Below are 12919 nucleotides of genomic sequence, written 5' to 3' on the forward strand. Positions count from 1 at the left end.
AAAATTAAATTTATGTATTTTTAAATATAACTTTAATGTTTTACGAGTGAAACTTTAATTTTTTTAGGCCATTTTTAATATAAAAATTTGAATTTATGAAATGATGTGATTGTGATTAATGTTAATTTAATTTAACTGATTTTTGAATGTAACTTTAATATTATACGAGTTCAACTTTAATGCTTAAAAGTGAAACTTTAATTTTTTTAGGCTATTTTAATAAAAAAATTGAATTTATGTAATGATGTAATTGTGACTAAAATTCATTTAATTTCATTGATTTATGAATGAAACTTTAATGTTAAACGAGTGGAACTTCAATGGTGACGAATGAAACTTTAATTTTTTTAGACCATTTGACGAGTGAAATTTTAATTGTGATTATTTTAATTTCATTGATTTAAAAATGAAATTTTAATGTTAAATGATTGAAATTTTAATGATAATAACTGAAACTTTAGTATTTTTAGTCCATTTTAATATAAATTTAGGCCATTTCCAATATAAATGTTTTTATTTATGTAATAATGTAAAAATTTGTAATTTCTCTAATTTAGGATTGCAACTTTAGTAGTCCACGAGTGAAATTTTAATTTAATACGAGTGAAACTTTAATGGTGCTGTATACAAGTGATTTTATATATTTATATTTTATATATATATATATATATATATATATATATATATATATATATATATATATATATATATATATATAAATATATATATATATATATAAATATATATATATATATATATATTTTATAAAATTTTAATAGTTGAAGTTGTAACTTTACTGAAGACGATTTGGGCGACTTTAATCCATCCACCGTCACACCGCCAACCACCACCACCAAAGCCCCACGGCTGACCCCAACCCCCCACGACACCAACTCAAATAGAGGAAAATTCAGAAAAAACAATAAGTAAAATTTAATCTGAAAAAAAAAAAGACCACCACCAACCCACACCCGCGGCCACCACCACCACGGTCTACCTCTGACCTCCACCAACAACAACCCATAAAAAAAGCAAATCTAAAAACAACACCACACCATGACCCACCAAAACCGCCATCAACCACCACGACCAAAAACAACAACACCACCCTCGCCTTCGCCGACCACCACCAATAAAAAAAAAAAAGAAAAAAAAACGAGTTCAAAAACTCAGATCTGATTCTCACCCATAAACAACCAACGACAAACACTTATTCGCAGATTTGAAAAAAAAAAGGAAAAAGGAAAGTTGAAAGTGCGATTATTGGTGGTACGTCGTGGCAGCGATGTGGTTGCGTGAGATACGTGGTGGCAGCAGGTTCGTGTGTGGTGGCAGATCTGAGAGATGGCATGGTTGTTGGTAGTGGTTGGGTCGTGGTAGTTGTGTGTGGCAATGGTGGGTCGTGGCGGCGTGGGCGGCTGCAAGAGGAAGAGCGACGGGGTGGTGTTGTCGGGGTGGGTGGCGAAGGGGATGTTGTCGTGTTGTTGTCATTTTGTTGTCGGGGTTGGGTGGTTATAGGTCGTTGTCTGTGGTGAGAAAAGGCGGTGGGGTGGCCGCGGGAGTTAGAGAGAGGAGGGAGAAGAGGAGAGAGGACGGAGTTAGAGAGAGGAGGAGGCAGAGAGAATGAATGAGTGAGTGAGGATGAATTAGGGTTTGCTTGTTTTTATATCTCCCCTCTTTCTTTTGTTTTAATGAGAGAATGAATGAGTGAGTGAGGATGAATTAGGGTTTGCTTATTTTTATATCTCCCCTCTTTCTTTTGTTTTAATCTTAGCCATTCATTCTTTATGATCTAAGGGTTAGAAATAGGACTTAGGGACTCATCTAAGAGTAGAGGACTCACTTGAACCTAATTCTATATATATATATATATATATATATATATATATATATATATATATATATATATATATATATATATAGGATTGGACATATGACAGTATAAGTTAGTGGGTGCAGTGGTTTAGTTCATGCTTTCCTTACTAAGTGTCTCGTGTTCGAATCCTCTTTTGGGTTTTTCTTTTTGTTTTTGGCATAGTTTTGCACAAGTTAACCGAATGCTATTCTAATACTTGAAGACATATACTCAATACTGTGAAAATGAATTAAGGAAAATAGTCATTGATTTTGATTAATCATACATTATTTGTTTAAAGAAGTCAAATGATATACAAAAAAAAAAAATTCATACTTCCTATTTACAACCTATGACTATAATTTGTATATTGAGAATATTGAGTTTGAATATTGTGACCTAAATTGCGGAGTCTGTTGTGATTGGGAGAATGTCGGAGTATTTTGTGACGGTGTAAAACGTGGAGTATTTTGTGTACCACTAAGGCCACTCATAAAGGATGAAGCATCATCGTTTGGAACATGTCGAGTTGGGTTCGTATTTGGGGGGAGCGTAGTGGTTGTCGGATCCTCATCATTTGTCTTTCTCCTTCTCTTTGGCTGTTTTACAATACGTCTTCTGCCATTCCCTCGCTTGTCGGGGGGGTCTCTAATGTCACCTTCTTGTTGAGGTGTGTTTATGATAGTCTCTCTAGGTCGTAGTCTCCTACGACCCCACATTTTTGAGGAAACTCCACCTGCCGCAAATGAATTTATAGACTGTATCCCAGCATGAGCCTCCAACTCTTTGATTAGTTCATCGGTTCTGCTATTATAAATGGCAGAAGACCCTTCACTTTGCATAGCCAACCTCTTAATGTAATCATTTTTTTACCGTTATCTCAAGAGACCTTTTAACACGTTCTGACTCATTCGGGTTGTAGTACCCAACCCGAATATTTTCGTATCCTCTAACCAAATCCTTGCGCCAGCGATCCAATATGTATTTGTCTGGGATAACTTTTACGTCCAACACATCAAGACATTTCATGATATGGCAACATAAGATCCCTCTAAATTCAAACATCTTACAACCACATTTATACTCACCAGTGATTGTGTCAATACTCACTTCAAAACTTCTTCGATCTTTCTTCCAAAATGCTTCTGTCACTTTTGATGTGGCCCTAAACCTCTTGATGAAACCCAAACTATTTGGAAGAGTTTCGATGTTGGTGCTTATACAACCATATACCTCAGTTTTCACCTCTCCGAATTTACTGTTTATGTAGACCTTACTAAAGATATCCTCGAATAATATCATGGGATCCCATTTAAGTGGGCTCTTAATGTCTTTGGCTTTATTGACTTTCTCGTCCTCCACCTTTTTCTCTATGGCATCCTCGTACTGCTTCATGAATTGCATCAGGCCGGTTTCTATGCTCATGTACGTTTTAATAAATCTGTTTGTTTGTTCACTCCTCTGAGTAGAAGACATACCCGCACAAAAAGTGTCTTTCCAAAAAACAGGCATTCACCGCTGTCTCATATCCCATGCACCCCTCAACCATTTGTTGCGTCGCAAGTTGTATTTTTCCATGAAATCGTCCCACATATCTTGCAGTTCCTCCTCCGTGATACTCTCGTGCACAAGCGTACGCAAATCTCTGTCAATCTGAGGAAATTGTGGGTGGTCTTTTAGATTCTTATCCGCGTTTTGAAGAATATGCCAAAGGCATAAATCTATGTTTAGTTTCCGGGAACACTTTCTTGATTGCCCCCTCCATTGCTTTACATTGATCAGTTATTAAGACGGTCGGAGCTCTCCCCATAAATTTCATCCACTTCTCAAACACCCACTCGAATGACTCGGTGTCTTCGTATGAAATTAAAGCCGCTGCATAAAATATTGTACTTCCATGATGATTAACTCCAACGAATGGACAGAAAGGCATCTGGTACCTGTTGCTTAGAAATGTACTATCAAACGACGATGGGTCACCAAAAGCCTTGTACATGGCACGACATCGTGCATCAGACCAAAAAATATTCAACAGCTTATTATCCGCGTCCCTTTCAACAGCGTAGTAAAAATCTGGATTCTGCGCTTTTAAGCCCTCGAAATAATTTAAGACCTCTTTAGTGTCACCACGAAATCTACTTTTGCGACGTTCGTTGTTGTTGAAGTTTCTCGCGTCCTGCCCATTGAAATGTAGATTATGAATCTCTCCAACCTCCCTAACTAATGTGTTGAAGTTCCGGGTAATTAATATGCCAGCTCTGTCGTTCAACATCAACCTGGTCTTGAAATATTCGCTTATGTGCCTATAATTGACTACATGCCGGCTAACTTCAGGATTCAAATCGTGATTATGTACCAATTTAGAAGTACAGGTTACAAATTTCCCAGTGTCGTGATTTAACTTCCCAAATACATACATTTTACATGGTGTTATACACGAGCTTTTCTTCGTCGTATTGCCCTCTGAACACATAAGCCTAATCTTGTTCATCATGTGAAATCGTGGTTCTTTATCCCAACTCCGTTTCGACGTACCTCCTGCTCCTTGAATGGAGCCAAAAGTTGGCTACTACGAACATGAAGTTCAAACCCCGTCTTATAAGCGTAAGTATAACAGAAAGCGGCAAACTGTTCACCTGATTCAAATTCCGCACCAATCGTAGGCTCAATAGATGGTTGATTGTCTTCATTACCTTCCAGAACATGTGCTGCATGCCGTAACAATTCAGTGGTTGTGTCATTCTCGTCAATGACTTCGTTTTCTCCCTCCTCCTCGATATACAAAGCATTTAAATCAAAACTATTCGACATTTTAAAATGATGAAGGTTGTTTTGAGAAGATGAAGGTGATGGAGTTGATGATAACTTAGAGTTTGTTGTGTTGAACTACTTTGACCGTGGAAGTTGAAAGGTTAATCTCAATTTACTTTTAATTATTTTTATTTTTTACTCATATTTTATTTTTAATTATTTTTAATTTTAAAAATAAAACCTACTATTTACGGTAGAAGTTGGATGATTTTCTCCCTAATTTTCTTTTAATTATTTTTAATTTTTTACTCATATTTTATTTTCGATTATTTTTAATTTTAAAAATAAAACCTAATATTTACGGTGGAAGTTGGAAGATTTCTCCCTAATTTTCTTTTAATTAATTTGTTGAAAAATTCCCGCCTAATTCTCCCGCCAACCTAATCCTACCATTATCCACACTCCCTATAAAACCCTTTGATTTAGTCATATTGTACTTTTTTTTTCGACTACAAAATCTTTCAAATATTAACATTATAGGTGTCTTGCCGTCACCATATTGCGACCCCTCATTTGTAACAACCCTAGAAAGCTATGACAAGTTGCTTAGTAGAGATCCGACGTTCTTAATTAGGGAGGAGTTCATGGAAAGGGTGATGATCAATCGTAAGAAATTTATTGATCATGCAGGCGCTAGGTTGGGTTTTTTACCTGGTTGTGACACTTACCCACTCGTTCCTAGGCCAAGAAGGCCTCTTACAAGGAAAATGACATCTAAATTGTCTACTGGGCATATCCAACTTACTTCAGAAGCAGCAATTGTCGTACTTGACATTCAAGCTATTCTAGATTATTATGAGATTGATGATCGCGACGTAGAAGGTGAATGGAGGAACTATTGGGAGATGGAGAGGGATTATATCATTAGAACTGGCGTAATTCCAAGTCACCTATGGTGATTTCTTGTTTAAAATGTTTAATTGGATCAAATAAAATTCTAGAATTGTTATGATTACTAACATTTGTTTTATTTAATTTTAATTAAATTTATCTTACTTGAACAATTTAGATTAAATATATCTTACGTAAACATTTTCAGTATTTAAAAACTTTTCTATAAATTTGGTAATTATTTGGTTAAGATGTAACGGGATAAAATTAAAAAAGTAACGTTATCATATAAGAGATTAAAAAAGTTACGTTATCATATAAGTAAAAAAAATCGATAATTTCTATTTACATAAATAAAAAAATCGATTAAAGAATTTTAAAGGACACAATAAATTAATTAAAGAAGTACTCATTGTATTGGAATATTGAAGGACAAAATGTAATTTCCTAAACATATTTATTTAAAAACAACTTTCAACTCCTTCAACAAAATTTATTAATTTCAATTTATTAATTAAAATAAAATCCGTGGCAGTTGAAAGGACACATGTTGTTTCATTATCTCATCTATAAATACACATTCACTAAATGCAAACCCTAGTTTCTCAACTAACAATTTCCCATTCATTTCTGTTTTCCTTCTCCTTCTCTTAAAACCCTAAGCTCTAAACAACCCTAAATCTTTAAACTCCAAACTTCTTTCAAATGATGGATAAGAACATTCGCTTAACATTGATACACATGGAGAGGAACAAATACTATATCCGCCGCTTAGACGATTTAGAGACGAAGATCAACGACTACCTTGATAAGATTCGGGAGATGGGTATTAGTCATGACGTCTTGTCGGAGGTGGAGCAGATGAAGTTGCATGCAGATTATGAATCTGCTATACAAGACCTCCAAAAAATAAAGGAGAATAGGATCATTCTCATGGAAGAGAATGAGTCCCTTGAAAATGTTATTGTTAAATTTTTTTCAAATTAATTTAGTATGTATGTATGTATGTATGGAAGTTGTACCTGTTGGGAAATGTGTCCTCAACAATAGTGCGATCACATGATTTAAATATCATAATTAAATCTCATATTAAGAATACGTAAGGGATGATTCAATTATATAGTCAACTGATCAACATTAATCGGTAGCGATTGGCTTGCTAGCAAGAGTTTGACGTTACTGTCGTGGGACGGTGGTGGTCAGTTGATCCCTTAAGGTCACACCTAAAGGATGATGCCCTTATCTGTAAAGTTAATTAATTGTATGTCGATACAAGTTGATTAATTCCTTAAATATGAACAATTTATATTTATGAGAGGAAATATGTATCTTATTATAATGTGATTAAATAAGATCATATTTAGTGGATTAATATGTTAATTCACTAAATTATGTTGAGGTTTTATAAATGTTTCGAGGTAGAGGTAATTAGTTATTTACATTTACAAGAGGTTGTAAATTTAACTAACTAGCTATTATGGGACCCATTATATGTTGATATAATGATAAAATATTACTCAATAAGTTGAGTGAATATATGTTTATTAATTTGTCTCATAATTGTTGTATGATCAAATTAATATTTAATTATGTAAGATAATTAAACATAAGACTTATAAGCATTTGTGGGACAAATATTATAAGACAAAAATGGACCATAATAAAAGCATAGGCACCGATTTTTGGGAGGTTATAGGACACTTGTCCTAAGTCTTCTATTTTGTCTAATAAGCTTATGACAACAACAACACTTGGCATGTTGTCTCTACCTTATAAGACACTATCAATAAAGCATTTGCATGAGGATTTTGAGAAGTCAAAAATGCTCTTAAAAGGAGCATAGGGCCGGACCTTTAGTGGGTATGGAAGAACTTTTGTTGTTCTTATTTTTCCTCTAACATATTCTCAAAATATGCAACATGCAAAAACCTCTCACATATCCATCTTCTTCTTCATCAAAACATGAGATTTTTGATTCAAATTGTTCATAAAAGATTACTAATATTATCAGTGTAATATATGAGTATTAGTAATTAATTTTAAGGTAAACTACTAAACAAATATCTAGCAAATATTATTTAGTGGGGATAAGGGATAATCTTGGGTGCAATCAAGAGGAGTGGCTTCTATACTTGAGGTCTTTGGAGGATCATCCTAATACTCATCATAGCTCAAGAACAAGTGAAGGTAGGAGACCTTACTTGTGCCCATAAAACCGAAATTAACAATGTAAGGGACATTGTTTTCTTATAAATCTTTCCTTTTGTTATGCATGCACTAGATCTTAAGAACAAATAATTAATAAGTTAATTAGTTCACTATTATAGGAGTCTAATAATAGGTATATGAACCTAACAATTGGTATCAGAGCATAAGGATGTTGCATGCATAATCGGTTATTGTTTTTCCGAGTTAAAAGGTTAACATATAAAACTAAAAATTTGTGATTTATAAGTATAAACCACGAAATCACCATGCATGTTATATATTCTGGTCCTAAAATGTATTTAGATTATTTTTATGATTTATGGAAATTTATTGCTCATTTTAATGATTTTTGGTCATTTTATTACATTTTTATGACTAAAATGGGAATTAAAATGCTAAAAATAGTTAAACTAAGTTTCTGACTTTGGAAATTTTATATGACCTCACATGCATATTTTAAAAGTTGTGTGTAAAAACTCGTATTAATTGGATTAATATTGCATGATTTATGATTTTTATGAGATAAAAGTGGATTAATAGAGGTAAAATGGTTAAAAATAGTTCAATTTCGAATTAAGCCATGATTTTTAAATATGATATCACATGCATAATTTACAGAGAGTATGTAAATGTCAAGATTAAAATATCTCTTTTAGCATGATTTATGGATTTGTAGAGTAAAAATGGCATAAATAATGACTATTTTAGCAAAATTAGCTAAAACGTATTGCATGACTTGAGAAAATTATTTAAAGTTTCATTAATATCCCACTAATCAGATCTAAGGTTTTAAAAATTATTGGAGTAATTTTTGGATACTTTAAATATTTTATGAGATAAAACCGATAAAATGCAACTATATTTTCTCAAAATTACTTCGAAAATTTTAACCATGATTTTTGACATTATGAGTGTCATGGAATTATTCCAGAATTTTCAAAAATTTAAAATTCAATTTTTGAAATTTTTATAATTTAATTTGAATTTATTTCATAAATATTATGATTTTAAGGTCAAAAATGAGCATAAAATTAAATCAAGTTGAATTATTGTCAAAAATTTAGTGATGACTAATTTTTGAGTCCTAAAAAGTGTTAGGATAATTAACTTGAGCTTAAATGTGATTTAAGTGTTAATTAGTGATTTTAAAAGGTTATTATCACGCATTTCCATAAAACCGGGTTATATGTACGACATAAGTTAAATAGGGCGATTTGGCACATCATTTGGCATGATAGGTACATATTATAATGCTGCATATTTCAATTGTTGAATGTCTTTTATTTATATAATTTTGAATTATGTAATTTTATCTTAGTATGGCCTTAGTTTTAATCGATATTACCCGTAATGATAGGGAATATTGATTCGGTTGTAATTTTATGTGATATCGTATCACTTTATTTTTATTTCATTAGTTTTTCCATTTTAAAAATGTATAATAGGAATAGCTTTGTATTTTTATTATTATTTGTAATTATGGAGCATCTTCAAAGACGGTGCCATTCGGAAAGGTGATCCGACGAAGACGGTGTCTTGGGAGGCGTGCTACTTGAAGATTCAAGGGACCAAAGGAGTTGGTTCCCGAATATATAATAGATTATTTGATTTTCTATTTTTAGGAAGGCCATACTAGGAATTTTATTTATTGCTTTGCATTTCTTTTAATATGTTGCATGCATCGCCAAATCGACATAACAACACATGCATATCATATCGAGTCATCGACCGTGTCAATTATAATTATCGTAGTTCACCGCTTTAGTTCACTTAAAACGTGATAGATAATAAATTGACAAGACCTCTCACATATAATAATTGAGAAATAGCCTTACCAAATAGTAGAAACCCATGAAGTACCAATTTCATAAGGGAGTTGAGCCGGCTTTACCGTAATACAAACCTTGTTACGTTGGCGAAGTGGGGTAGTAAAATGTTATTACATCGAAATTTGGATTGAGCTCAACGGAAGTATTCGTGACCGTAGTCACATGTGTTCCGGGCTAAAGATGAAAATTAGAGTAATTTTTATCGACCGAGAGTTCTAGAACTAGAATCGATTAAAGAGTTAATCCACCGAGTTATATTAATAAGGGATGAATCGGCTCACCGTGCTCGAGTTGATATGAATTTGGATCTCGGAATCATTTATGATAGTTGGGTGGAAGTCACTATATAAATGCAATACTTGTAGTTAAATTTATGAGTGTTATTAAAATGATAGATGTTAATTATTTCCTTCATTTCCGTTTTTGTAGTTAATTATTCGAAATGAATTCATCTAATACTCCTACACCAATCACCGTTGATACATGGCTCCAATCATACGATGAAAAATGCTCCGAGTATGACAATGACACGGTTAGAGAATTACGCGTTGGCATTGGTCAGGATGAAAATTTTTGCTTCTTTACCACCTTCACACCACCCACTCCAATATTATTGCCCACCACCTTGGAAATAAAATATTGTGAAGAAAATCTTACAAAACCCAAGGTATCCTTGTTTGAAGAAACAAAGAGAAATATCAATTTGAGTGGGAGTTCTAGCAAGAGTGTCCTTGCAAATAAAAGGAGTGTTGGTATTAATAATGGGAAGGCAAAAATAGGCGAGAAACTCAAACCTGATTATAAATTGGAAATGGATAGTGGGACTACCAAGACCAAGAAGGGTGCCAAATCCTATGAGGAATGTCATTATTGTAATGTCATGGGCCATTGGAGGCGAAATTGCCCCAAGTATTTGGAAGATATCAAAGTTGGGCTTGTTACTCCAAGTGGGAATTGGAAATGTGGAAAAGCTAAACAAGAGTAATATGAATCTCCGATAAGAAAATGGAGCTAGGGTAGCCGCCACTTCAAGAGGGACTTAAGTACTTGTTTTTGCTAATAGCTTTGAGTTCTAATTTACATAATTGTTATTATGTACCCACTTAGTCTAAAACATTATTTCCATTTCTATGTGAGACATGAAAGAATTTATATTTTGTCATCAAAGACAATTGTTGTATTTTATTGAAATTAGACATGGATGTGAGCCATGTCACTTATCTTTATGATATACAAGTTTTAGACACATCAAACTCAAGCAATGATATCTACATAATACGATCCAAAAGACTCATAACTAGTAATCCAAATGATTTGTACATTTGATTTTTCAATTTGGTTACGTAAAAGAGAAACGCATTAAAGGCTAGTGTCGACTAGATTTATTGAACCATTTGATTTTCAATCATATGGAATATGCGAATCTTGTCTCCTTTGATATATAATTCGTACTTTCTTTAGTGGTAAAGGAACACGAGCAAGTGATTTGTTAGGACTAATACATGCCGATGTATGTGGTCATACGAGCATTACCGCAAGGAGAGATTATGACTACTTCGTCACTTTTACCAATGATTTAAGTAGATAAGGGTATATTTACTTAATCAAATATAAAGTGAAGCATTTGAGAGATTTAAGAAATTTCTAAATGACCTAGAGAACCAATTGAATAAAGTTCTAAGCATTACGATCCAATCGTAGTAGCAAAGATCTAAGTAATAAATTTGATTTATTAAAGATGGATTATGACCTAGTGTCACTACTCATAAGATCGAACTAATATGAGTCGGTTTGAGTTGTTGAACTCAATTTTGGGAATTTGCAATCCAAAACGGATAAGTAATTCTAAACGGATGGTCAACCATGAGATACCTAGAATAGAGAGTCTATTAAACCATATGACATGGATCAGACTACCATATTACATGAATCAACCTACCATGATAGGAATGGCCTTTTGAAAGCAAATACATAGTCTAGGTAAACTTCTAATACTCCGTTAAATATATATGTTTGTGACTCACAAAACTATCTCTAAAGAAGATAGATGTATTTCTGAGAGATAGAGTGGGAGTATATTGAATAGTCACAGACATCTCTTATAGTTGAAATGTTACTTTGTGAAAGTAATAGAATTATAGAGTGGGAGTTGGTATTGAACTATAATCTATGAAGATAGAATGAGAGCATAGTTCAGTGGGAGTTTATCGCACATGTCTTATTGTTTAAAAATATTACTTTGTGAAAGTGATAGTATCATGACCTTGTTACATACGAGTCGTAGCATTACAATCTGAAAATTGTTGCTCATGGGTAGATTTACTTTAAAGTGGGGGTCTCTTTAAAGGTAAATAGAGCTTTAAAGTACACAAATGCATAAGATTTACATAAAGATGTTGATCAAGATAAATTGTGTTAGGAATTGCCGCATTTTATTTTAATGAAGAATGGCAAATAGAATTCGCTTTTCTAAAATGGGAATTTAGAGAAGGAAGTGTTTCGAACACAAAATATTAGATAAAGATTTAGAATCCTAACATATTATACGTAACTATCTTAAGTGATCACAAGATGGTCTTAAGCAAGCATTAAAGGATTATACTTTTCGTTCATGTAATAATAGTGAATGCTTTCATTCACATGATTGAAGAATCATGATTATACATGAAGTTAAGTGGGAGCAAGAATTGTTTCTCCATGTCTTATATGTTGATAACATATTACTTATTGAGAATAATGTACCAATTCTCTCTTCTGGCAAGAGTGATTGGGAGACTAAGAAAGGTGCAATATACTTTAGATTACCGAATCTATGTGAAAGTATATTGGCATATAGTTGAGAATCTTATGATAATAAGATATTTCCTATCTGTTTAACATCAACAAGGATGAATGGGTTATTCATGTTGATGAAAGTGGAATTACTGTAATACTCCGTATTTATGAGTCTTTTGGTACTCTATCGAGTAGGCCTTACTCTGTCGAGTAAGGGTGAGTTGCGTTTTAAAATAGTTTCTGACCTGTTGGGTACTCGATCGAGTAACTAGGATACTCGATCGAGTAAGGGGGCACTCGATCGAGTAACTTAGCTACTCGATCGAGTAGCCGGTTTACGGGGAGTTATTTCTCGGGTTTTGTTAATAATACGATTAGGTATATAACCTTTTCCGTCATTGTTCTTAAGCACTTTTTCAAAACCTAATTTACTGTCAAAGAGAGAAAGCAAGTACGTTCATCATCTTAATCGCATTGTTAGCAAATCCCGGAGTTTGGAAGGTCGGTTTTCATCGTTGGTTATACCGTTGAGACCCTTGCGTCGAGGGTAAGATCTATGTACCCTTTTTACTGTTTTTCCTTTAAGTTGGTTAAACCCTAATATGGGGAT

The 12919-nt window shown here is 33.3% G+C and overlaps 2 protein-coding genes across 2 annotated transcripts; both read right to left on the bottom strand.

Moving 5' to 3' along the window:
• Positions 1–2716: 2716 nt before the first annotated feature.
• LOC141587961 (protein FAR1-RELATED SEQUENCE 6-like) lies at positions 2717–3280 on the bottom strand. Its single transcript, XM_074409422.1, has one exon. It carries the CDS (start codon positions 3278–3280, stop codon positions 2717–2719), a length of 564 nt encoding a protein of 187 aa, XP_074265523.1.
• A 259-nt stretch (positions 3281–3539) lies between these two features.
• On the bottom strand, positions 3540–4666 carry LOC141587962 (protein FAR1-RELATED SEQUENCE 5-like). The gene is made up of 2 exons (XM_074409423.1): positions 4391–4666; positions 3540–4256 (listed from the first exon to the last, which is right to left on the bottom strand). Exons 1-2 carry the CDS (start codon positions 4664–4666, stop codon positions 3540–3542), a joined length of 993 nt encoding a protein of 330 aa, XP_074265524.1.
• Between the last annotated feature and the right edge of the window lie 8253 nt (positions 4667–12919).

Source organism: Silene latifolia, chromosome 6 (genome assembly GCF_048544455.1).
Source record: "Silene latifolia isolate original U9 population chromosome 6, ASM4854445v1, whole genome shotgun sequence".
NCBI lineage: Eukaryota > Viridiplantae > Streptophyta > Magnoliopsida > Caryophyllales > Caryophyllaceae > Silene > Silene latifolia.